The sequence below is a fragment of the Microtus pennsylvanicus genome, chromosome 1 (genome assembly GCF_037038515.1).
Source record: "Microtus pennsylvanicus isolate mMicPen1 chromosome 1, mMicPen1.hap1, whole genome shotgun sequence".
Lineage (NCBI taxonomy): Eukaryota > Metazoa > Chordata > Mammalia > Rodentia > Cricetidae > Microtus > Microtus pennsylvanicus.
Window position 1 is genome coordinate 141,948,631 of NC_134579.1, and position 23,373 is coordinate 141,972,003.

Genomic DNA, 23,373 nt, shown 5'->3' on the forward strand with positions numbered 1-23,373 from the left:
CACAGCCCGTGTAGCACCTCTACCATGAAGGGGACTTCCCTTCCTGCACAACAGGGACAGCAGGAATTCCTGCAGTCATAGACCACAGCGATGAGGGTCACTGCTGAAGCACCATGGAATGATGAGGGTCACGTACTTACCCAACACTGGACTCTTGAGAGAAGTAAAAATGATCTTGTTTAAGCCACTACTATTTCGAGATGTTTAAAAAATACTAAGTGAGAGATGATAGGAGTCTTAAATACTTCCAGGCAGAGGGACTGAGGTGGGGACTCCTTTCCGTCCCACCCTGCCAAGCGCAGACCTATGGATGTCTCTGTTACCAAATCCCCTCCCTTAACATCACACAGACCAGTCTGGCCCTGCTTTATAAATATTGATTTTATAGAAAGGACCAATTCAAAATTGGTCAGATGCCACACACTAGAAGCTTCCAGAACCACAATGAAAGAGAAAACAAAATAAAACCCCCCAAAAGAGGAAAAACCTCAAACAAAAAGATCTTGAATTGCCAGGTGGTAGTGGCCCAGGCCTTTAATCCCAGCACTCAAAGGCAGAGGCAGGCAGATCTCTGAGTCTGAGGCCAGCCTGGTCTACAGAGTTCGTTCCAGCATAGCCAGGACTACACAGTAAACCCTGTCTCGAAAAGCCAATAGAAAAATAAATTAAAAAAAGATCTTGGACCAAACTGCCTAAAAATCAAGGCCTACCTAAGCAAAAGGTGTGGGGAGGACGGTGTAGAGACCCGAATGCCTCACTGAGTACCCATGTGGAAGAAAGATCACCTGGAATTCAGACCCACTGCCCTTGCCCTCTGAGGCAAGGGGTTTCACAGCTTTACTGGGGAGTCAGTGACAAGAGCTTAAAGAGGGATCTCTATACTTGAGGGGATCTCACCCACTTTCCCTGGGGTGGGGGAGGGAGAGACTGGTAGTTCAGAAGAAATCATTTTTTTTTATTTAATGAGGAAAACATCTAGAAATGGTGGGCTGCCTGCCTCCAAAAAGTGCTGACTTGAGTTGCGAGCTAATGGCCTGGAGGTGTCAACCTTAGAGACTGCAGCAGCCCTTTCGGTGAACAAAGAACTTGGGGAGGCACAGAATGGGGAGGGCCAGCTTGAGAAATGCCTCAGGTGGTACCAAAATTAGCTGCCATCTGCTCCCTGCTGGTGGGTCCCTGGGGTGGAGAGACTCAGGGATGGGGTTGGGGCTTGATCGAGTCGCAATTGAGATGCTGATAAAAAACAAAAAACACAACCCTCTCCGAGGGTCCATGGCCCTGGCTCTGAAGAGTAGAAAACTAACGGGGGTCAACCAGGGTATTTACCCACTGACCCCCAAACCTGGTCCCAGTTCTAGCGGGAGATCAACGCTGGATGGACTGGTAGGTGTTGGCTGGTGACTCAGTCCTGGTCCCCAGCTCCCAGCAAAGCGGGAAGGGGTTAGGTATAGCAGGTGTCCCCTCATCCCCAGGCTTCACCTTCCCTCTTCCCGGCCAGCTCGGCCCCCTCCCACTCCATTGCATGGCAGCACCCAGTTGTTGTCGTGCAGGCCCAAGCGACAGCCTGGTGTCTCGCGATCGGCTCTGCGGCAGCACATCCAGTAGGAACGTCCATAAGGCAGGTCATGGTGGTAGGGCTTGGGGTGCCAGCGGCAGAGTGACACGTCGCCCTTCTCATATCTCTTGCGGCACTGCTTACAAGGGTCATCGCGATAGAGTGGGTCCCGGTTCCAGCGCGAGTCCGTGGCACGCACACCAAAAGCCTCGATGATGCCCTTGAAGTGGTGGCAGGTGCACTTAAGGGCTGCCAGGGCTCGGGTGGGCAGGAAGCTGAAGATCTTGACCAGCACATGCTCAGGCAGCAGCAGCATGTACTGCCGTGGCTCCAGAAGTCGCTGGATCTTGAAGCGAATCTCCAGGAAGTCATGCGACACGTGCCGGTACAGGCGGCACAAGGAGGTGTCCGTTGTGCCCTCCGAATCGTCGGGACCTGGCACTGTGCTTGGTGTATCAGCTGGGGGTGGCTCAGGCGGCCCTTCTGGACCCCGGGACTGGAGGAAAAAGAGCTGGCCAGGTGGGGGTGGCTCCTCAGGGCTCACTGTCAGGCAGACAGTCTCTTCCTTTACGTTCTTGGTGCCATCTTTGCCAAAGAAGATGCACTCATCCACCACACCTGTCACCACCACATCCACATGGAACCCTGATGCTCCACAGTCCCTGGCAGGGGGTGGAGGAGGGGCTGGGGGGGTATCCTCAGGCCTGGCCGGGGTTGGTGTCTCACCTTCACTGGCTTCGTCTGCCCTGGCCAGGAGGAACTCCATGTTGCTGGGAAGGGCATCTCTGGAGGGGCTGATAAGCTGGTACAAGTCACAGGTGATTTTGTCTTTGGCTCGAGCCCCAGGACCAGGACTACCAGGGTAGGGACTACCAGACTGGCCTCCACTCCAAGTAGGTAAATTGCCATCTGGCGAACAGGGCTCTCGGCCATTGGAGATGCGAAAAGCGATCCGCACTTCACCAGGCCCAGGACCTGGCCGCTCCTCCTTGCGGAGACCCTTGGTTGGAGGGCTGTCCCGCTGGGCCTCAAAGTGGGCCACTGCCTCAGCAACTCGGCTACAGTCACCACCACCAGATCGTCTTTCTGACCCTAACCCCTTGGCTGGTCCCCCCTGCTCAGCTGACACAAAGACCACTGGAGCTGGGGTGGTGGGGCGTGGGTAACTCTGTAGGGCCAAGGCAGCTCTCTGTTCGACCAGGGCTACCATTTCCGCTACGGAGAGCAGGTCTACATCTTCTCCGGATGTCGTAGGAGCCCCCTCAGTGGCAGGGGCTCCTCTTCTGCCCCCTGGGTCTGGAGGAGCCTTGGTGGGCTCAAGGCAGCGCCTCCTCCTCTTGGCTTTGGAACTATCACTGCCCCAGTACCCTTTGACCTTCATAGAGCTAGCCCGGCTACCTCCACCACACTGGTGGGCCACAAAGAAGGCCACCTTTTCCTTTGTGTTTCCAGGCTTGATTACATACCATGTGTCCAGCAGGACTCGACCCTCATCGCCAGCAGCTGTTGAAGAGAGAAGTGGAGCATGCTGGGAGGTGGGGGCTTCTGCAGCCAAGGTAGGTGGTGTGTTCTCTGAGTGTGCAGGTCCGTGGTCAGGCTCAGTTCCATTGCTTGTGTCAGAGCAGGCTGGTGGCTTGAGGGCTGTGGAAGGTGGGCGTGGCTGGTTCTGGGAATATGTGCCGAAGGGCCGGGGGCACCAGAGCTGGAAGGGCAGGAGGCTGCCCCTGTCCATGCTGGGAGATGATGGCAAATAGCAGGTAGTCACTCAATCTCAGGACATTGGTAGTAGGGAACTCCACATGCCACCTGTAGACATAGAAGGTTGAAACATTGTTGTGGAATATTGGTCTAGTAAAGAGCAAGGCAGGAGAAAGACAGGTGGGGCTGGTGGACAGAGAGAATAAATAGGAGAAATCTTGGAAAGAAAAAAAGATCAGGTAGTAAGAGAAGAACAAGAAGAGGACTCCAGGGGTCAGCCACCCACCTACACACAGCAAGTCACAGAGTAAGATAAAGAAAGGTACACAGGGGCTGGGAGGTGGTGGCACATGCCTTTAATCCCAGCCCTCAGGAGGCAGAGGCAGGCAGATCTTTGTGAGTTCGAGGCCAGCCTGGTCTACAAGAGCTAGTTCCAGGACAGGCTCCAAGCGACCGAGAAACCCTGTCTCAAAAAACAAAAACAACAACAACAAAAAGATACACAGAAATAGAGAGGTAAAAGCCCAGAGGCAAAAGGTAAATGGGATAATTCAAGTTAAAAAAGCTGGCTAGAAACAAGTCAAGCTAAAGCTGGGCATTCGTAAGTAAGAATAAGCCTCTATGTATTTGTCTGGAGCTGGGCGGCAGGCCCCCAAGAGTAAAAAGTATAAAAACAACCGACAACAGAGCACTGAGGTTACTGCCTTTCTTCCCAAGACCACCCAATCTTAACTTCTGCACAAGGAACAAATCAAATTAGAGCACTGAGAACTGTATGTCTCACACAGTAAAGTGTGCAAGCTGAATCCCAGCAAGGGAGGAGTAAGGTGAGGAGTGGAAGGCCATCCTGGGCTACATGAGTCCCATCTTAAACGGACAGACAGTCAGACACACACATACTTTCAAAACCTCTTCTTTGGCTAGAGGCATGGCTGGTAAGAGCCACTGCCTGGAATCCCCCAGTAAAGGGCTAGGAGCATGGTTCTACGGTACAGCAACAACACTTGCCTGACTTTACCTAGTGAGGGTTAGGGCTATGGCTCGAGGCAGCCTCTCTACCAGTCTGGATTTTGTTCCTAGCATGGCCAAGAAAATAAAATCCTAGCCCAGTCACGAATCAGGTAAGCAGAGGGATGCAGCCAAACCTTTATATATTTATTAGTTTTTTTTGAGACAGCGTTTCTCGTTGTAGCCTTGGTGTCCTAAAAGTCACTCTGTAGACCAGGCTAGCTTGGAACTCAAGAGATCCACCTGCCTTTGTCTCCCAAATGCTGAGATTAAAGGCATGACTTGGCCTGGCCTTAACCTTCAGTGAAAGTACCAGGCATGTTGAAATAGGAGCGGCGGGGCTGCGTCCCTGGCACCCGGCTGCCCACATGGCTAGCTTAGCTTATGCCCCAAAATAATTACACAGAAACTGTATTCTTTTAAACACCGCTTGGCCCATTATATCTAGCCTTTTCTCGGCTAACTCTCGCACCTGGACTAGCCCATTTCTAATAATCTATGTAGCCCAAGAGCTGGCTTACCAGGAATGATCTTAACCTGTGTCTGCCTGGAGTGGGAGAATCATGGCAACTCCCTGACTCAGCTTCTTTCTCCCAGCCTTCTGTTCTGTTTACTCCACCCACCTATGTTTTAACCTATGAGGGCCAAGCAGTTTCTTTATTGCTTAACCAATGAAATCAACAGATTGATATATGACACTCCCACATCACTTCCCCTTTTTCTGTTTAAACAAAAAAAGGAAGGCTTTAACTTTAACATAGCAAAATTACATATGGCAAAACAGTTATCAAGCAAGAATTACAGTTACAATATTTATATCTATTTTATCTTTTATCATAACTAAGGAAAACTATAACTATCTATTCATTCTTCAACTCCATCAAAGACTCCAGAAGGATATAATACTACCTAAGTAAACAAGAAATAAGAAAACTCTAGAAATGACAGAGACATCTCGCTGCCTGGACAGTCACCCAAAGTTCTTTTGTACCGTTGGGGCATCCATCTTCAGCCTTCAGGCCCATAGTATCCAGCAGACATTTTCATCAAGCAGGAAATTCCAAAGACAGTTCAGTCACTTTCTGCTGTATCCTGCAGAATGTCTGGCAGACTCTTTCATGAGTCAGGAACTCCAAAAGACCATCTCACCTTTAGGCAAGTTCAGCAGTCCTCTCTCTGCGGGTTCTTTGTGTCCAGTTCATGCATCAGTCCAGGCAGTTTCTTGCCCAAATGGCTATCAAACTCCATAAGGATCCTCTTCGATGCCCATCTTCCTCTTGAAGTAGATTGGTGCTGCCAGGAGCAGAGTGTCTCATTGTCATGAAAAGTCCTAAGTTATTAAAACATTTAAAATGCCATATTCTGCAGTCTTTGAAAGATATGAAGAATGTCTATCTAACTGAAATATATCTCTATATATCTAGAAAATCTAAGTAACATGACTACAAACTTGACTATTATTTATGACTATCCATCAACAACCTATATTTCCTAATTATATATTACATTTTAAAAATGAACTACACAATCACAACACCTTATTCAAGATCAGAAATACATATACATATAACAAAATTGACCTTAAAATCCACACCAATGCAAATTATTCATACCTTTATCATTTCCCCCTTTAAATGTAAAAGAACATTTATAAACAATATTTTGGGAACATGGGCGCAGTTTTTTCTCTCCAAACTGCTCCTGCTGAATGGGGGTGCTGTTAATCAGATCATTTAGAGTGTAACCTGTGTGCCAGGTTTATCTCAGTTGGCAGTTGAGCGAAGTAATTTTTTGAGGGTGTTACAGCAACCTTTCAGGAGGGCGTGGTCTATCATACCATATCGGGATAGATGCAATCCACAGGGTCTGGTCCTCTGCGAAAACAAAAGAAGACCCTCTCCAAAGCATCATATCCTTAGACCCAAATTTTGAAATCGTAATATCCTTATATCCATTCTTGTTTAGCTTGGCAGCCCATGTAATGAAATGTCTCTCTGTACTTAGCTCCTTCACAGTCAAAAATTTTAAAGAAAACACAATGTACATAATCCAGACTCTCTGTGAATTTTCCATTTTTATGTGGCTTATTTTTCTTTATTTCTTTTAATCTACAACTATCTGTACTCTGTCTCTTTAAAGACTTTACCTTTTTTTTAAACCATTAACTTTATTCTCTATATACTTTTTCTTCTCTCTCTCAAGCCTACATACATTCATCCAACAGTGTGGTCTTTTATGTCTGAATCTGTTTTATTGTGAATCTATAACATTTTTTTACTATCCAGGAGCATTTCTTAAAATGTTAAGCATTTCTTAAAAACTCAAGTTGCACCATGTAGGGGTAATACGGTACTGCCTGTTTACTGCCAAGTCTAAACCTTAACTGTGCTGTTATTATGGTAATTATGGCAGTTCCTGCCTGAGGTCAGCACAGTTCAGCATGGAGCAGCAGCTCCTGCCTCAGATCCATTGGTGCCCCTGAGCTGAGCACAGTTCCAGGCACACAGCAAGTCCACATTGGAGCCACACTCAGCAGTTTAATTTTGAGACTGAGCGTGCAGCATAGAAACTCTTTTTATCCAAGTTACAACCAAATCTGACACGCAGAGCACTGCGCAGTCTGAAAACATGTCTCTTCCACCATGCTCTTCCGCCTGCCTAAGCCTGATTCTGTGGTCTGCCCAGGTGCAGGCGGGGAGCGCGCTGAGAGCACTCTCCTTCCAATCCCAAGCGGGAACACAAACATCCAGTCCCATAAAGTCCATTGAATGCTTTAAAGCCAAAGTTTGCATTGGCGGCACAGTCCCAAGAAGCCGCACTTTAAAATGACGCAGCTTTTTTTCTGCTGCTGTTGCCGAATCAGGAAATCTCTCTACAGCACGCCACCAACAAACAGCAAAAATCTGTGTGAAATTCTCTCTCCCTTATTTTTAAGCCTTCTCAGGTTTTTGGTTTTTTTTGTTGTTTTTTTTTTTTTTTGTTTTTTTCGAGACAGGGTTTCTCTGTAGCTTTGGAGCCTGTCCTGGAACTCCCTTTGTAGACCAGGCTGGCCTCGAACTCACAGAGATCCACCTGCCTCTGCCTCCCGAGTGCTGGGACGCGCCGGCAAAAGGCACAGTACTTTTTATTTTTTTTTAAATATTTATTTATTTATTTCATATGCTTCTGCCTGCAGGCCAGAAGAGGGCACCAGACCTCATTACAGATGGTTGTGAGCCACCATGTGGTTGCTGGGAGTTGAACTCAGGACCTTTGGAAGAGCAGGCAACGCTCTTAACCTCTGAGCCATCTCTCCAGCCCGCCTTCTCAGGTTTTTAAGTGGGTTTAGTCCATCAAGTCTGGGCGCCACTCTGTTGAAATAGGAGCGGCGGGGCTGCGTCCCTGGCACCCGGCTGCCCACATGGCTAGCTTAGCTTATGCCCCAAAATAATTACACAGAAACTGTATTCTTTTAAACACCGCTTGGCCCATTATATCTAGCCTTTTCTCGGCTAACTCTCGCACCTGGACTAGCCCATTTCTAATAATCTATGTAACCCAAGAGCTGGCTTACCAGGAATGATCTTAACCTGTGTCTGCCTGGAGTGGGAGAATCATGGCAACTCCCTGACTCAGCTTCTTTCTCCCAGCCTTCTGTTCTGTTTACTCCACCCACCTATGTTTTAACCTATGAGGGCCAAGCAGTTTCTTTATTGCTTAACCAATGAAATCAACAGATTGATATATGACACTCCCACATCACAGGAAGACCAACCAAGCTTCTCCTTACACTTGTACCTCTAGTGGCTAGTTCCAGAAAAGGCAGACATTCCCAGCCTTGTCCACAGAAGCCAGAGTACACACAGAGGGGTAAGGTGATTAGTCAAGGGAGGAAAATCTGAAGCCAGAACCAGACAAACCCTTAAGAAATTTACTCTCCACTTGTTTTGGGTCATAAGGTTCTTAAGTATGACGACGGTTCTTTTTTTTCTTTTTGAGACTTGGTCTCACTATAGCCCAGGCTTGTCTTAAACTCAGCAATTCAATCTTCCTGTTTCATTCTGGGAATACAAGTGTGAGGCAGGCACTATACTCATCTTTTTTGAGATTATTCTTTGAGACAGGATCTCACTCTTTAGCCCCAGCTGTCAGGCTCCTAGCATCCCAGGTTCTGGGATCACAGGCCTGGGCTGCAGCATCTGCTGAGAACACCCTTAATAATGATTTTTACTTTTGTTCTGCAAGACTTTGCACACATCAGCTAATCTGGAGGGAGTTTTGTTAATGAGTCTGATGGCAGCATTTTCTGTTCCACTTTCTACTTACCAGTAAGTAGCAGACGCTAAGTCTCCTGCATCTTTGGCCCATCTCCTTCCAGACATGTCAACATGAAAACAACCCTCCACCAGGGCATGGTGTTGAGTGCCTATAATCCCAGATCTGGGGACGTGATGAACACCTAAGATCCCAGATCTAGGGAGGTGATGAGTGCCTATGATCCCAGATCTGGGGAGGCTGAGGCAACAAGATAGAGAATTCCAGGCCCGTCTACTTAGCCAGACCTTGTCCAAAAAAGAAACAAATAAACAAAAGGAAAAGAAAACAAAAGGAAAAAAATAACCCTTCACAAAATAAACTTGAACATGCCAATGAAACAGAAAGGTAAGCAAATTACAAGCCAAGAATTAATCCCAGCCCACCGCCTATCTTTGTAAACTAAATTCTATGGAAACAAATGATGGCTGCTTTCATTCTACAAGAGCAGAACTGCATCAATGATTGTATGGCCTGAAATAATTCATTACCTGGTCTTTTATAGAAAAAGCTGGGCTGGAGAGATGGCTGAGAGGTTAAGAGCACTGGTTGTTCTTCCAGAGGTCCTGAGTTCAATTCCCAGCAACCACATGGTGGCTCACAACCATCTATAATGAGATCTGGTTCCCTCTTAGGGCATGCAGGCATACATGTAGTGCAGAACACTGTATACATTAAAAAAAAAAATCCAATCCCATCTCCCCCCAAAAAAGAAAAGAATAAATTAGCTGATGCTGTAGGATGGACTGCCTGCTCTTAATCTAGGCAAATCTGACACACTATTATATTAGGGACCTGCAGATGCCATTCAAAACTCGGCTCCAAATACTGTCACCAGTATGAGAACCCCAACCTTAAGACTCCTTACCCAACCCCACCCTCATTTCCAGAATCTTCATGTCCTATCCCCAAGTATTCTAACTTTTTCAAATTTTATTTTAAAATTTCAACCCCCTCCTCAAGACCTTACCAAGCCTGGTGGCACATGTCTGTAATCCCAGCACTTGGGAGGCTGGGGCATGAGACAGGAGGATAAGGATTCTGGGTTTGCAATATTATATAAAAAAATCCTGTTCCTCCCACCCCCAAATCTAAGTGGTGCAAGGTGCCGGCCTTTAATCCCAGTACTCGGGAAGTAAAAGCTTGTGGATCTCTGAGTTCAAAACCATCCTGATCTACGTATCTAGTCCTAGGCTAGCCAGGGCTACGTAGAGACCCTGGCCCATAAATAAATAAGAATGAGAGTTGAAGAGATGGCTCAGCAGTTAAAAGCACTTGCTGCTCTTGCAGATAACCCAAGTGTGGTTCCCAGCACCCACAGAGTGGCTCTCTGTAACTCCTGTTCCAGAGGATCCATCTGTTCTCCGCCGGCAACAGACACATATGTGGGACACACAGGCAATACAATACATATAAAACTTAAAAAAACCCAAAATAATAAATCAAAACGCCCTCCAGCACAGAGAAGCCAAATCACAAATAACTTTTCAGACATCCGAAGATACACAGCAATACCCGAATCTCACAGGTGATTCGGGTCTCCTGACATCCTCCTCTCATATCCGACACCGATCCTTATTCTACTCCTTCATTCCCCAAGAGCTCCCGATCCTTGAAAGAACTCAGACATAAAAATACCCTATTTAAAACGAACCCCAAATCAAATAAATGTCAGCAGTCCCTAATGAAACCGAGTGGTACAACAACAGCCGCGTGTCCCGCACGCTCCAGCAGGCTCCTAGGCACTGCTCCGACATCGCTGCTCTGCGGACCCCGGGAGCGCGCAGTCTCCGCAGCTCCCGCCTGCCGATAGGCCACTGAAAGGAAAGTGCCCTCCTGTCCTAGTTCACACGGAGAGGAAGGACTCAAGCCCAGGTATTCTGGCCCCCGAACCCCAAAGGACACCCTAAAACAACCAAGCCTACGACGTTACAAAATAACCCTAGCCCAAGGTGTTTCTTTAGCTCCCGGGACTCCAAAAGTATCCCCATCCCCTCAACTTCCCCAAGCGCTCAATTAAACGCTTCAATGCAAAAAGGTGCCCCCAAGTTTTGGACCCGCCTCCTCCTCAACGGAATCCTCCGACCCCCTCAGGAGACCTCCCCCAAACCCCCCCGGACACGCCCCCCCCCCCCCCCCCGCTTACCGCAGCGCCTCCTCCAGGCGGCAGGGAGAATGGCTGCCCACAAGCATGCGCACCGGAGCCCCGCGGGCCCACCCCCTCGCGCGGGCTGGCGCGCGGCGCGCCCCGCCCCGCCCCGCCCCTTTGTTGACAGACGCGCGCGTGACGACCCCAGCCAATGAGCGGCCACGGTTCAGAGCCGTGCCCATATAAGGAAGGCACTGGCGAAGGGGCCCCGACTTGGAAAACAGGAGGAGTAGGCGTGAGGTGACGGGAGGGGGCGGGCAGGATGGAAACAGCCCGAAGTAAGGGAGTGGGGACAAATTCCCACAGTCCAGGACTGCCGGATGGAGAACCCGGCTGGGACACTGACCGCCACACTCAAGGCGAGGAGAACTATCCAACGTTCCCTTGAAACAGGAGCCCTGATGGACGCTAGAGATTTAAAGGGCTACGCGGCCTGGGACTCGCTGACTCGGGCAGAAAGAAGTGTAGGGGAGAAAGGTCCGAGAACCTGGCTTTGCTTAACAGTTGTGGTGATGGAAGGGTTTCTCGGTGGGACACCGGAGCCTTAGTCATCTAGTCTTTAAAACAAACAGGCAAGTCGGGCGTGACACACCACACCTCTGTAGTTCCAAAGTCTGGGAGGCTGAGGCAGGAAGTTTTTTAAGCCATCCTGGGCTATATAGTGTCACACTGTCGTAAAATAAAAATAAAATCATACAAAAACGGAAAAATAAGCAAAACAACAGCAACGACAAATTTCCCTCAAATCCACAAACAGACAAAGGAGGGGCTGGAGGGACAGCTCAGCGGTTAAGAGCACTGACTGCTGTTGCAGAGGGCTTGGGTTCGGTTCCAGCACCCGCAGGGCAGCCTCTAAGTCCAGTTCCAGACGTGGCATCCTCTTTTGACCGCTGCGGGCACTGCATGCATGCAGTCCACAGACATGCATGCAGGCAAAACACGCGTATTAAAAAGGGTGGGGGAAAGCCAGCATTTCCCCCCACACACACCAGACCTTGTTTCAAAAGCCAAATTCAAAATCAAAGAACAAAGGCTAACCCTGTACTGGTCACTGGTCCCTATAGTCACTGACTTGACAATCAAGGCTAAGGCCTGGGAACCTGTCCAGTCTCCTACGAGGCTCTTCAAACCTCTACACTCACTACAGGAAAACAACAGGAAGTCACACAATAATGACTTTCAAGTTATCTTAAAATTACAGATACCTTAGCCGGGTGGTGGTGCACGCCTTTAATCCCAGCACTCGGGAGGCAGAGGCAGGTGGATCTCTGTGAGTTCGAGACCAGCCTGGTCTACAAGAGCTAGTTCCAGGACAGGCTCCAAAACCACAGAGAAACCGTCTTGAAACCCTCCCCCCCCCAAAAAAAATAATTACAGATACCTTGCGTTGTTTCTGGCCTATGCCAGGCTGATTCAAGACAAACCCAAAGGTGGCTTTCAGGGCAGTGCAAGTGGCTGGAGAGATGTTCAGCGGGTAAGGACATTATGGCTTTTTTTTTTTTACAAGAGCCACGAGCTTCACAAATCTCCAACTTTTAGGATTTATTTTTACTACTTTTAAAGTGTGTGTGACTGTGTATGTGCATCTAAGTGCAGGCATCCATAGTCCAGTTGAGGGCACTGGAGTTACAGGCACTGTGAGCCACCTGATATGTTGGGAACTTAGGTCCTCTGGAAGAGCAGCCAAACCATTTCTCCAACCCTATAATCCACAATTTTAATGGAAACCACAAACATGCCTGTCACAGGAGATTGCCTGAGAAAGTGAAGCTGATAGGACAGCCACACACTCTGCACCCTTATTAAGTGCCCCCCAATAATTAGAGAATGCACATTCCCATACCCTGATACACAGAGTTGTCTGCAAAACCTTGCCCTTGACATGCACAGAGGTCCTCCTGCAGGCTGGTCCTGGATGTATAGGATACAGAGATGACACTGGGCTCACCAGAAATAGCTCAGAGGGAAGGGGAAAGACATCCACTTTATGCAATTAGTGGCACAGCACTTAAAACGAACTCATTTATTCCCCTCATCTCTCTCTAGGGTCTCACTCTGTAGTCAGCCTGGCCTCAGCCTCTTGAGCACTGGAAGCCCAAGCGTGCTGCACAACCAGTGTGTCTCATTTTTACGACTTTATTTGAGGTCTGTATATGGCATATGAATGTGTTTGTGTGGGAGTAAGTGTGCTTGGAAATGCACATGAGTGTGTGTGGTGGACAGAGATCAACACCAGGTGTCTTGATCACTCAGCATATGTCTTTTCCCCCACCCCAAAACTAGGTTTCTCTGTGTAGACCGGCTGTCCTCAAACTCAGAGATTCTCCTGCTTCTCAACTGCTGGGATTAAAGGCATGCGCCACCATCACCATGGGCTGCACATGGTTTTTGAGCAGGATCTCTCACTGAAACCCAAGCTCAGTAGTAGCTTTATTAGGCTGACAATGAGACTCGAGTAAAAATGTCTCTGCCTGCCATCCTTCCAGTATTGTGGTTACAGATGCACATAGCTGTGTCTGGCTTCTTAGGTAGGTGCTGGGGATCTGAACCCAGGTCCTCAGGCTTGCAGAGCAGGCACTTTACCCGCTAAGCCATCTCCCCACACTGTGTTCGTTCTTTTTCTTAAATATTTATTTATTTATTATATATACAATATTCTATCTGTGTGTATGTCTGCAGGCCAGAAGAGGGCACCAGACCTCATTACAGATGGTTGTGAGCCACCATGTGGTTGCTGGGAATTGAACTCAGGACCTTTGGAAGAGCAGGCAATGCTCTTAACCACTGAGCCATCTCTCCAGCCCCCATTCTTTTTCTTTTTAAAATGGATCTAAGACCTATTTTAAAATCTGCGTATGTGTGTCTGTATATGGGTATGTGCACAGGTAAGGGTGCCCAAGGAGGTCAAAAGAGGGTGTCAGATCTCCTGGAGCTAGAGTTACAGATGGCTATGGACCACCTGACATGGGTGCTGGAAACCAAACTCAGGTCCTCTGCAAGAACAAGTGCTCTTAATGTTGAGCTGCCTCTCGAGCCCAGCCCATCCGTGTCTTATTTTCCTGTTGTGTCAAAGACTAGGAAGGAAACTCAGGCAAACAAAGTAGGCAGCAGCCTCTGCCCTCAGACTGCTCACACTCACTGGGCACGGATGGTATCACTCAGTCCTCCAGGTCACCACACTCACTATTTCCTGTCACCCTTTACCTCCTTCAGGACTGGCTCAGAAGTCACCTCTGGGAAGCCTTTGATCCAAGTCCACAGCTTCTGCCCAACAGAACACAAACTCAATCCTCATTGGCTTTTCTCCTTCCTGTCTGTCACTATCCATGGTACTAAACACTTTGCTTATAAAGTGTGCTGTCCGCCTCTCCTTATTAAAATGAAAGCGTAAGGGCTGGCGTTTCCCTTTGTTTCATTATATAGCACAAGCTCATCTCAAACTGGAGGTGCTCCTGCCTCAGTTTCCTCAAGACTGGAATGACAGACATGCACTACGATAGCTGGCTTGGCTGGCATGCAGCTTTCTTTCCTTAGTGCTTTCCTTGAAGCATGGCATCAGGTGCCAGCCCCTGGGAACAAGCAAGAAACACAGGTCCTAGGTCCTTACCTCAGGGAGGTTGACTGCAGCTGTGCATCTCACGGACCAGCCCAGGGCACCATGTGCAATGCATTGTCTGGATGAGTGGACAGCCTGATTGCTGGCCAGCTTTTACATGTCTACAGCTGGAGACATCTGAATAGCTGGCCACTCCAACCAGCTGCCCTGAAAAATCCCATCCACCCCCTCAGGGGCCTTCCCAGGCTATCCTTGACCTCTTCCTCACCACCCTGCTTCTAACACCTGTCCCTGTCATTGCTCAATGGCAGTGGGCTGGGCAGATGAGAGGCTCTCTCCCCTCCAGCCTGTGACTGGGATCTCTCCTTGTAGCTATCCTGGATCTCTGAGTAGCTCACTGGAGGCCTCAGGGTCTACAAGCTGCTTACCCACGCCCTTCCACGCTCCTGCTTTTGGCCTGCGTGTCAGCTCTCCTCTCTCCCTCTGAGGTTCAGCTACCACACCATCCTCAGTCTAGTCCTACAATGTTAAGACTTGAGGTGTGCAGGGCTAGCCAGCTTTTTTGGTGCCCTTTAGGTGGGGAAACAGGGACACAGGGAGGCCACCTAACCTGGTTTCTGTCTGCTTCCAGGATCTCTAGATGCCGGAAGGTTTGGCTAGCTCTGCCCTGAAGATTATTAGTCAGAAACAACTTCAAAGCTAGCCCGATGGCCCCATCTGTAATTCCAGCTCTCTGGGAGGCCGAGAGAGGAGGATCACAAGTTCAAAGCCAGGCTGGGCAACTACTGGGGCAACTTGCCTCCTAAAGAAGGCGAGGGTGTGGCTCAGCAGTGCAGCACATGCCTTGAATCCACCAGTGTGCGGCTCAGGGCTAGAATGTTTACCTAGCAGACAGATGATCCTGAATTCCATCCCCAGAATAGAAATAAATAAGTAAAGCAGGGTCCTGGAGAGATGGCTCAGCAGTTAAGAGCATTGGCTGCTCTTGAAAAGGATCCAGGCTCAGTTCCCAACACACACGTGGGTGGCTCACAACTGTCCTTGGGTCCAATTCCTGAGGGTCTGGTGCCCTCTTCTGGTCTCTGTAGGCACCAGGCACATGCACAGTGCACATGCACATATGCAGACAAAAAAACCAACCCCCCCAAAACAAACAAAAAACCCAAAAATCCACTCATATACATAAAATATTTGTTATTGTTTTTGAGACAGAGTCTCCCTCTGCAACCCAAGCCAGCCTGAAAGTCACTATGAGAGTTCAGGCTGTGCTGGAACTCCAAGCAATCCCCCTGCCTCAGCCACCTCACTGCTGGGATCACAGGTGTGTATATATAATCATACCAGAGCGGTCCTCTTTAGTTCACATTCTGAAATGAAACTGATCTCCAGGAATCACAAAAAACAAACCAGGAAACTTTCCCCTTACTACAGGATCCTGAGCCTTGCTTATTCATTTAACAGAGAGAGGTGGCTCCGTGGTTAAGAGCACTGGTTGCTCTTGCAGAGAACACAGGTTTAGTTCCTAGCACTCACTTGGTAGTTCATAACTGCCTGCAATTCCAGTTCCAGAGGATCCAGTGTCTTCTTCTGGCCTCTCAGGGCACAACACACATATAGTGTGCAGGCATACACAAAGGTAAAACATTTATACACATTATAATCCCAGCACTTGGGAGGCGGAGGCAAATGGATCTTTGTGAGTTTGAGGTCAGCCTGGTCTACAGCTAGAGTTGGTATACACAGAAATCCTACCTCAAAACAAACAAAACAACAACAAAAACATATTGTAGCCAGGTGTGGTGGTGCATCCTTTAATCCTGGCACTTTGGGCCAGACAGAGGCAGGCATATCTCTGTGAGTTTGAGGCTAGCTTTATCTACACAGTGAATCCAGGCCAGCCAGAGCTATACAGTGATCCTGTCCAAAAGAAACCTACACTGTGACAGGTGTAGTTCCAGGCACTGGAGACACAAGGAACAGGAGACAGAAATCCCTGTCCTCAAGGGGCTGATATACTAATTGGATAAAGGGAAAATAAACACAATCGCAGTTTCCAGGTAGAAATAAACGCACAGGCGAGGGAGGGGGCTGGGCTGGAAGGAGGGTGAGCTTCTGATCTCAAATTGAGCAGTGAGTGAGGCTGTGAGGAGGCCATATCCTCTTCCGCATGAAGGGACATACCACTAGCAAACTTCAGCAAAGCTGCGCTCTAAGGAGGAAGACAGCTTTGCCACCGCAGCCAGTAACATGCTGTCACAAATGGAATACAACAAAGGTGACAGTGACTTTAGAGGCAGATGTGATATTGGATGCCTGAAAACTCAACATTCTGGAAGCCAAGGCGAGAAGATCCTGGAGAGCTCAAGGCCAATGATACAGAGTAAAACCCTGTCTTAAAACAACAGGGAAGGGGGGCTGGAGAGATGGCTTAGTGGTTAAGAGCACTGACTGCTCTTCCGGAGGATCTGGGTTTAATTCCCAGCACCCACATGGCAGCTCACAGCTGTCTGTGGCTCCACTATCTGACACCCTCACACAGACATAAATGCAGCAAATACCAATGCACATAAAGAGAAAATAAGCTTTTTTTAAAAAAAAAAGTCAGGGAAGGGTCAGGGTGGGAGAGCCGGCTTTGAGGTTAAGAGCACTGGTTGCTCATGCAGAGGACCAAGGTTCAATTCCAAGCACCCACAAAGGCAGCTCACAACCATTTTTAACTCCAGTTCCAGCAGACTGGACGCCCTCTTCTGACCTCTGCAAGCACTGCCTAGACATGGTACAGACATACACAAATGCAGGTCAACATGCAAAACACTTAAGTACAAATAAATAACGGTAGCTTAGTCTATAAAGTGCTTGACAGACAGGCATGAGTGTTGGCAGAGGCTGCTAGTTCGTTTCCCAACTGCCCTGACTCGTAATAGTCATACAGAAACCATATTGTTTGCAATACTGTTTGGCCAATAGCTTAAGTGTATTTTTAGCTAGCTCTTATATCCTGAACCAACCCATCTCCATTAATCTGTGCATCACCACGAGGTCGTGGCCTACCGGCAAAGTTTCAACAGGATACTGCGCAAGCCTCTGTCTCCTGTGGCGGCTACATGGCTTCTCGCTCACTCTGCCTACTCTCTCCTCTATCTGCTTGGAACTCCCACCTTGCCCTATTCTGTTATGCCACTGGCTGAAACAGCTTTATTCATTAATGAATAAAAGCAAAACATAGACAGAAGGACTTCTCACACCACACACGAGGACCTGGACTTCATTCCCACCATCATGTAAAAAGTAGGGCATGGTGGGATACATTTGTAACCCCGCCACTGTAGGTACAGAGATATGCTTGCTGGCACATACTCGTACATAAACACACAGATACACACAAATGTGCTATGAGAAAGCCTCAGACAGGCACAGGCTGAAATTCAATGTAAGATTTTTTCTTTTAAGCCAAAAGAGCATGGTACCTGGAGCCTCTGATCCCTGCTCTTGGGATGCAGAGGCAGGAGAATCAATGTCATCTTCACTACACAGTGAGTTCAGCCCCAGCCTGAACTACATTAGATCCTATCTTAGAAGAAGAAATAGAAAAAGCAATCACTATGTGTGGCAGCACAGACATAATTCTAGCGCAGTAGTGGCTGGGACAGGATGACCAAAGGTTTGGGGCCAGCCCATGCTACATAATGAGACCCTATTTCTGAAAACACATACAATCTCAACGCTCAGTCAGCAGAGGTAAGCAGATCTCTCTGAGTCCTGGGCTAGCCTGGTGTACTTACATACTGAGTCTCAGAGCAGTGAAGCTATGAACTTAGAATGTACCTCACGAAACAAATGGAAACAAAGGGGGGGAGGAGGCAAAATAATTTGGAAATGTCACTTGTTTTTCTAAGACAAACAAATGGAGGGTATGGGGGAAAAAGTGTCAGCTCACCCAGCTGTAACACACAGGGACAAGTGAGAGACGTTCGCTTTACGCCAAATCAATAGGTGTTCAGATAATTTAAGAAAAAGTGGAGAGGCCAGGTGGTGGTGGCGCACGCCTTTAATCCCAGCACTTGGGAGGCAGAGGCAGGTGAATCTCTGTGGGTTCAAGGCCAACATGGTCTACAGTTGAGTTCCAGGACAGTCAGAGCTACAGAGAAACCCTGTCTTGAAAAATCAAAAACAAAAAAAAGAAAAAAGAGCAGAGAGACAATGCTAAAAGTTCTCAGGGTGGGGTTTGGGAGGGTGGAGAGGACACACATCCCGTAGGGCACGACAGCGATGCAAGGGCCAGGCGCGAGACAGGTGACACTGACAGCACCGGAAACTGCACACAGAGCATAGGGCCCCTGGTGCTGAGAAAACAGGGCGCTCTGGAGGGCAGAGGCCAGGCTGTCTACCATCCTCTGGCCACTTACGGAGTGAATCCCAAGTCAGCAAGGTAATTCACGGGTATAGGCCCTTGCCGCCACGCTGACCAACCTGACTTCTATCCTCGGGATGCACTCAGTCGAAGGAGAAAACCCATGCCCACTGACTTCCACTTCCCATAGTACACACTATAAGTATAGATATAAATTTTTAAGTGAACTCCCATCTTTTTCAGATGGCAATCTTCCTCTCCCCTCCTACCTCCCTTTTCCTTCCTTCCTTTTAAGATCATATGTAGCCCAGGCTAGCCTCCAACTTCAGCTCTTCCCACTTTCACATCAGGTCTGCCATCACAATGAGCAGAAATGTATTTTCTTGAAAGAATGAAAACCCCAAGTTGTCATACTTGTTGAGAGCAAAATGCAACAGGCATTTTAAACAAAGGGCCTTATTGTCAGTTCCTGAGGGGAATATCATGGGCTGAGTGTGGTCCCATTTTACATATTAAAAAAAATGGAGGCCAGGTATGGTGAACCATGCCTTTAATCCCCACTCTTGGGAGGCAGAGACAGGTGGATCTCTGTGAGTTTGAGACCATCTTGGTCTAAATGAAGTTTCAGAACAGCTAAGGCTACATGGAGAGACCCTGTCTCAAAAAAAGAAAGAAAGAAAAAGAAAACTGAGACCAAGAGTGGGAATGAAGCTCAGCCAAAGTCATGGCATGCCATCTGGCTTTTAGCAGTAAGCTTCACTGAGTTTATAAACTAAAGGCTCCAAGCAAATGACCCATGCTTGGGCTGCTAAGACAGCTGAACAGCGCTTGCTCCTCTTCTGAGGTTGTGGGTTCAAGCCCCAGCACCTACATTAGGCAGCCCACAATCACCTGTAACTCTAGCTCCTGAGCATCCAACTGCCCTCTTCTGGGGCACAAGTACACTGTCCCCCATAACATACACATAAATAAAAAAACCCAAATTGTTTCAAAGTGAATTATAAAGTTGCTAAACTCCTTAGGGAAGCCCCTTTCCTGCCATGACTAAAATGTTAGAAGCACACACATACCACCACCACCAATGACAACAAAAAAATCAAAAATCAAGTCAAATCAAGCAAAACCCTAACTCAGTTGTCAGCAGTATTTCTAACTCACTGGAAGACTTGGGAATTGGGCCAGACTGGGCAAGTGAATTATTAATATTTAGCTGGAGACAGATTGAGTTTCTGAGCACCTTTCTGGGAGTCTTGCTTAGACTTAGAAACCCAGGAATAGGTGGAACTAGAAAAATCAGGTAAGGGGGAGAGGGCAACTTGAAAGCAAAGAGACAACATGCCCAATGCTCCCTCACTGGTTCCTCTATCTTCTTCTTTTTGGTTTGTTTTCTTGTTTTCTTTTGTTTTGTTTTTGAGACAGGGTTTCTCTGTGTAAGAGCCCCGGCTGTCCTGAAACTCACTCTGTAGACCAGGCTGGCCTCGAGCTCACAGAGATCCACCTGTCTCTGCTTCCCGAATGCAAACGCCACCACCGTCCAAGTCCCTCATCTATTTTCTTTATCTGACATTTCCCATTTGTTTTAAAAACAAAAACATGGACCAGTGATGCAGCTCAGTTGGTAGAGCGATTGCCTAACGTGCACAAAGTCTTGGGCTGGATCCCTAGTACAGCATAAATCAGGCATGGTGGTACACACCTATAATCCCAGAAATCAGGATGTGGGGCAGGAGGATCAGAAGTTCAGGTCCATCCTCAGCTACACAGAGAGTTTGAGGCTAGCCTGGAATACATGAGACCCTCAAAACAACAACAAATAGTATCTGGGCTGGGGTGGTAATCCAGCATTCTGGATGCTGAGGCAAGAAGATCAATACAGGCCAGCCTGAGCTACGCAGTAAGTCTCAAGACAACAACAAATGTGTACTGTGTACTTACTCTAAGCACTTCCCAAACATTAGCTCCCTAAACTCTCCAGCCTACCTAGCTTATGGATCTCATTTAATAGCTGCATAGTCCTAAGATTTGCAGCAGGTCACACAAAAGGATTCAATTCTGTCTGACAGCTGCTCTGGCCGGTGTCTCTATTCTCCATATCTTACTTCACTATAAGCAGAGGAGACTGGATTAAAGCAGCCAAAGCAGATTTTGACCTGGACAGTAATTCTAGATTCACCATTTTTTTCAAAATATTTATTTATTTATTTATTATGTATACAATATTCTGTCTGTGTGTATGTCTGCAGGCCAGAAGAGGGCACCAGACCTCATTACAGATGGTTGTGAGCTACCATGTGGTTGCCAGGAATTGAACTCAGGACCTTTGGAAGAGCAGGCAATGCTCTTAACCACTGAGCCATCTCTCCAGCCCCCTAGATTCACCATTTAATGCTGGCCGACAACAAGAAAGTTGCTTAAACTCTCTGCCCCTGCTTCTTTTCTATAAAACGGAGCACCTACATTTAAGTTCATACAAACAGCTAAAACCAAGATCAGGCATTTTGGAAAAATTGGCAGTAAGAGGTAGGGATGGAGGTGTCAGGTTTTGAGAAAATGTCTGAGGGCTGGACTGAAAAGTAGGGACTCTATTGGCAAGCAACTCTAACCCAGTCAACATTCCTGACAGGAGCTTCCCACCGATAGCTCTGAGGCTGGGACTTAACTTTCCTACCAAAAGTATCGATTTTTACGGAGCCTCCCTTTAGCTATCTTCACAGCGTCCTGCTTGTTCTCATCATGAGATAAGGGCACAGAGGTTTACAGAGAGACTTGCCTAGGTCACGAAGGAGGGGCAGAATAAGGAATCTGAAGGCTGGATGGCCCACACAAGCCACTATTTGATGCCACTGGGGCTGAAAGGATGCTAAAGGTGGTCTCGACGGACCTCTTCTGGCCATATCAGCCCAGAGTTACGTGACTGTCTAGTTCATCGGGAGTTTCTGGTTAGATTAAGGCACGATATAGACAGCCACGTTAGTAAATTCACGTACCCTACAACGCCTCCTAGTCCTAGAAGCTAACCTTCACCCTCATTGACGTCCACCTCCCACCTCCTCAACTTGTTTGCAGCCCCACCTCGCTGTCAGAGAACTCAACCTAACTGCATCCGCGGTTAGCTTCTCCCTTCACTCTTCTAACCCCGACTCTCCTGCCTTTCCATGTACACCAGGTTAACTAACCTCTCTCGAAATTACCCACTTCAGGGTCTCTTGCTTAGATGTCCAGCCAGGACTCCCAACTCGGAGTCTCACTCCCCCAGCTCCGAATCCTTCTAATAGTCAATTCCAAAGCTCGACTCTCTCCACCTCCAAGACCCCTCCCTAGCCCCCATTCTTCTACTCCCTCGGGCTCCTGTTCCTCTCAATCCCCACCCACAGCGATCTCCCCACGCCCAGCCCTTTCTTTAGCCTCAGTTTGTTTCCCCTCGAACCTAGGCCCCGAACCCCGCGCCCATACTCTCGAACACCCGCAGGACCCAGCTTGGGGCTCTCACCATCTCCCCGCGCTGCAGCTCGCTCGACTACGCGGGTTTCCCCCACTCGCTCCTCTCCAGCCTCCCCTTCCGGGTTCTCGCCCCGAAGCCCTCTGGGAATTGGAGTACGGGCGGCCATGGACTACAGCTCCCAACATGCAGCACGGTACCTTGGAGGCGGAGTAGGAAAAAAACTAGGCGGGCCGAGAAATAGAATGACTCGAATTCCCAGGAGGCAAAGGGCACACACAGCTGCGCAGGCGCAGACAATTCACCAGCAAGGCTCCCTGGGAAATAGAGTCCAGCTGTCTCAATTATGGCTCGAGGCCCTTGAAAAGGGAATTAAGGCTACTTCAAAGGAATGTTAGTGAGGGATAAAGAGTTGAGAAAGAAAAAAAATTATTGGTTTATTTAACAATTTATAATATGTTATTTAACAATATTAAATGCTGTTATTAAATATTATATGCCTTTAATCCCAGTACTTGGAAGGAGAGGCAGGTGCATCTCTGTGAGTTCAAGGCCAGCCTGGTCTACAGAGCGAGTTCAAACTAGGGCTGTTACACAGAGAAACTCTATCTCAATCAATCAATCAATCAATCAATCAATAAATGAGTTTTCCCAGACTTTCCCTCCCATTCGAATTTCACCTCCATTTCTCACCTCACCACTTTCACCTACTACCACCTCCTAATTCCCAAATGGGAAAAATAAGTTATTGGATCGAGGAAAGCCCTGGCAGTATGAGACGGTTTATATCCCAGGTAGATCAGGGCATCCAGAAGGGCAGGAGTCTTTACGGATTTATGTACCTTGGTTAGGTGCTAGCACAGTATTGTGTGAATAGTTCATGCTTTTTGACCTTTTTGGACAACCCTCGTAAGAATAATCCCAAATTACTAAAAGTTAAGGTGACTGTAGATCAAGCCTCTCTGTCCACATCATGAATGGAAAGTACTGTGAGCCGAGAGAGTTTACCCCAGGTACTTGTTGTCATTGCTGGGGGCTAGAAAACGTCTGAAGAGTCCACACAATCCCCGTGTTCGTGTATATGAGAATGTTATTTTCTTTATTTGAGTGGGTGTGAAGCCTAGAGGACGACTTTCAGGAGTTGATTTCGCTCCTTCCACTATGAGTTTCAGGTCGTCAGGATTGGCAGCAGGGGCCTTTCTTACATTGTACTGTTCGGGACGACCGTGGTGGTGCACACCTTTAACCCCACCACTCGGGAGGCAGAGATTGGCAGATCTTCGTGAGTTTGAGGCTAGCCTGGTCTACCTACATACTGAGTTAT

General features: G+C 48.0%; 1 protein-coding gene across 4 annotated transcripts; it reads right to left on the minus strand.

Annotated features, from left to right (window-relative positions):
* Nucleotides 1-363: 363 nt before the first annotated feature.
* Nucleotides 364-22,194, minus strand: Fbxo46 (F-box protein 46). Of its 4 annotated transcripts, none has more exons than XM_075990088.1 (2): nt 22,101-22,194; nt 364-3,361 (listed from the first exon to the last, which is right to left on the minus strand). In XM_075990088.1, the coding sequence occupies exon 2, from the start codon at nt 3,285-3,287 to the stop codon at nt 1,476-1,478; it is 1,812 nt and encodes a 603-aa protein (XP_075846203.1). In that variant the 5' UTR covers nt 3,288-3,361; nt 22,101-22,194; the 3' UTR covers nt 364-1,475. The 4 variants fall into 4 exon arrangements, with proteins under 4 accessions (XP_075846203.1, XP_075846212.1, XP_075846231.1 ...); XM_075990097.1 differs by lacking the exon at nt 22,101-22,194 and adding an exon at nt 8,567-10,320 and having other exon boundaries at nt 965-3,361; XM_075990116.1 differs by lacking the exon at nt 22,101-22,194 and adding an exon at nt 14,311-14,383 and having other exon boundaries at nt 1,341-3,361.
* Between the last annotated feature and the right edge of the window lie 1,179 nt (nt 22,195-23,373).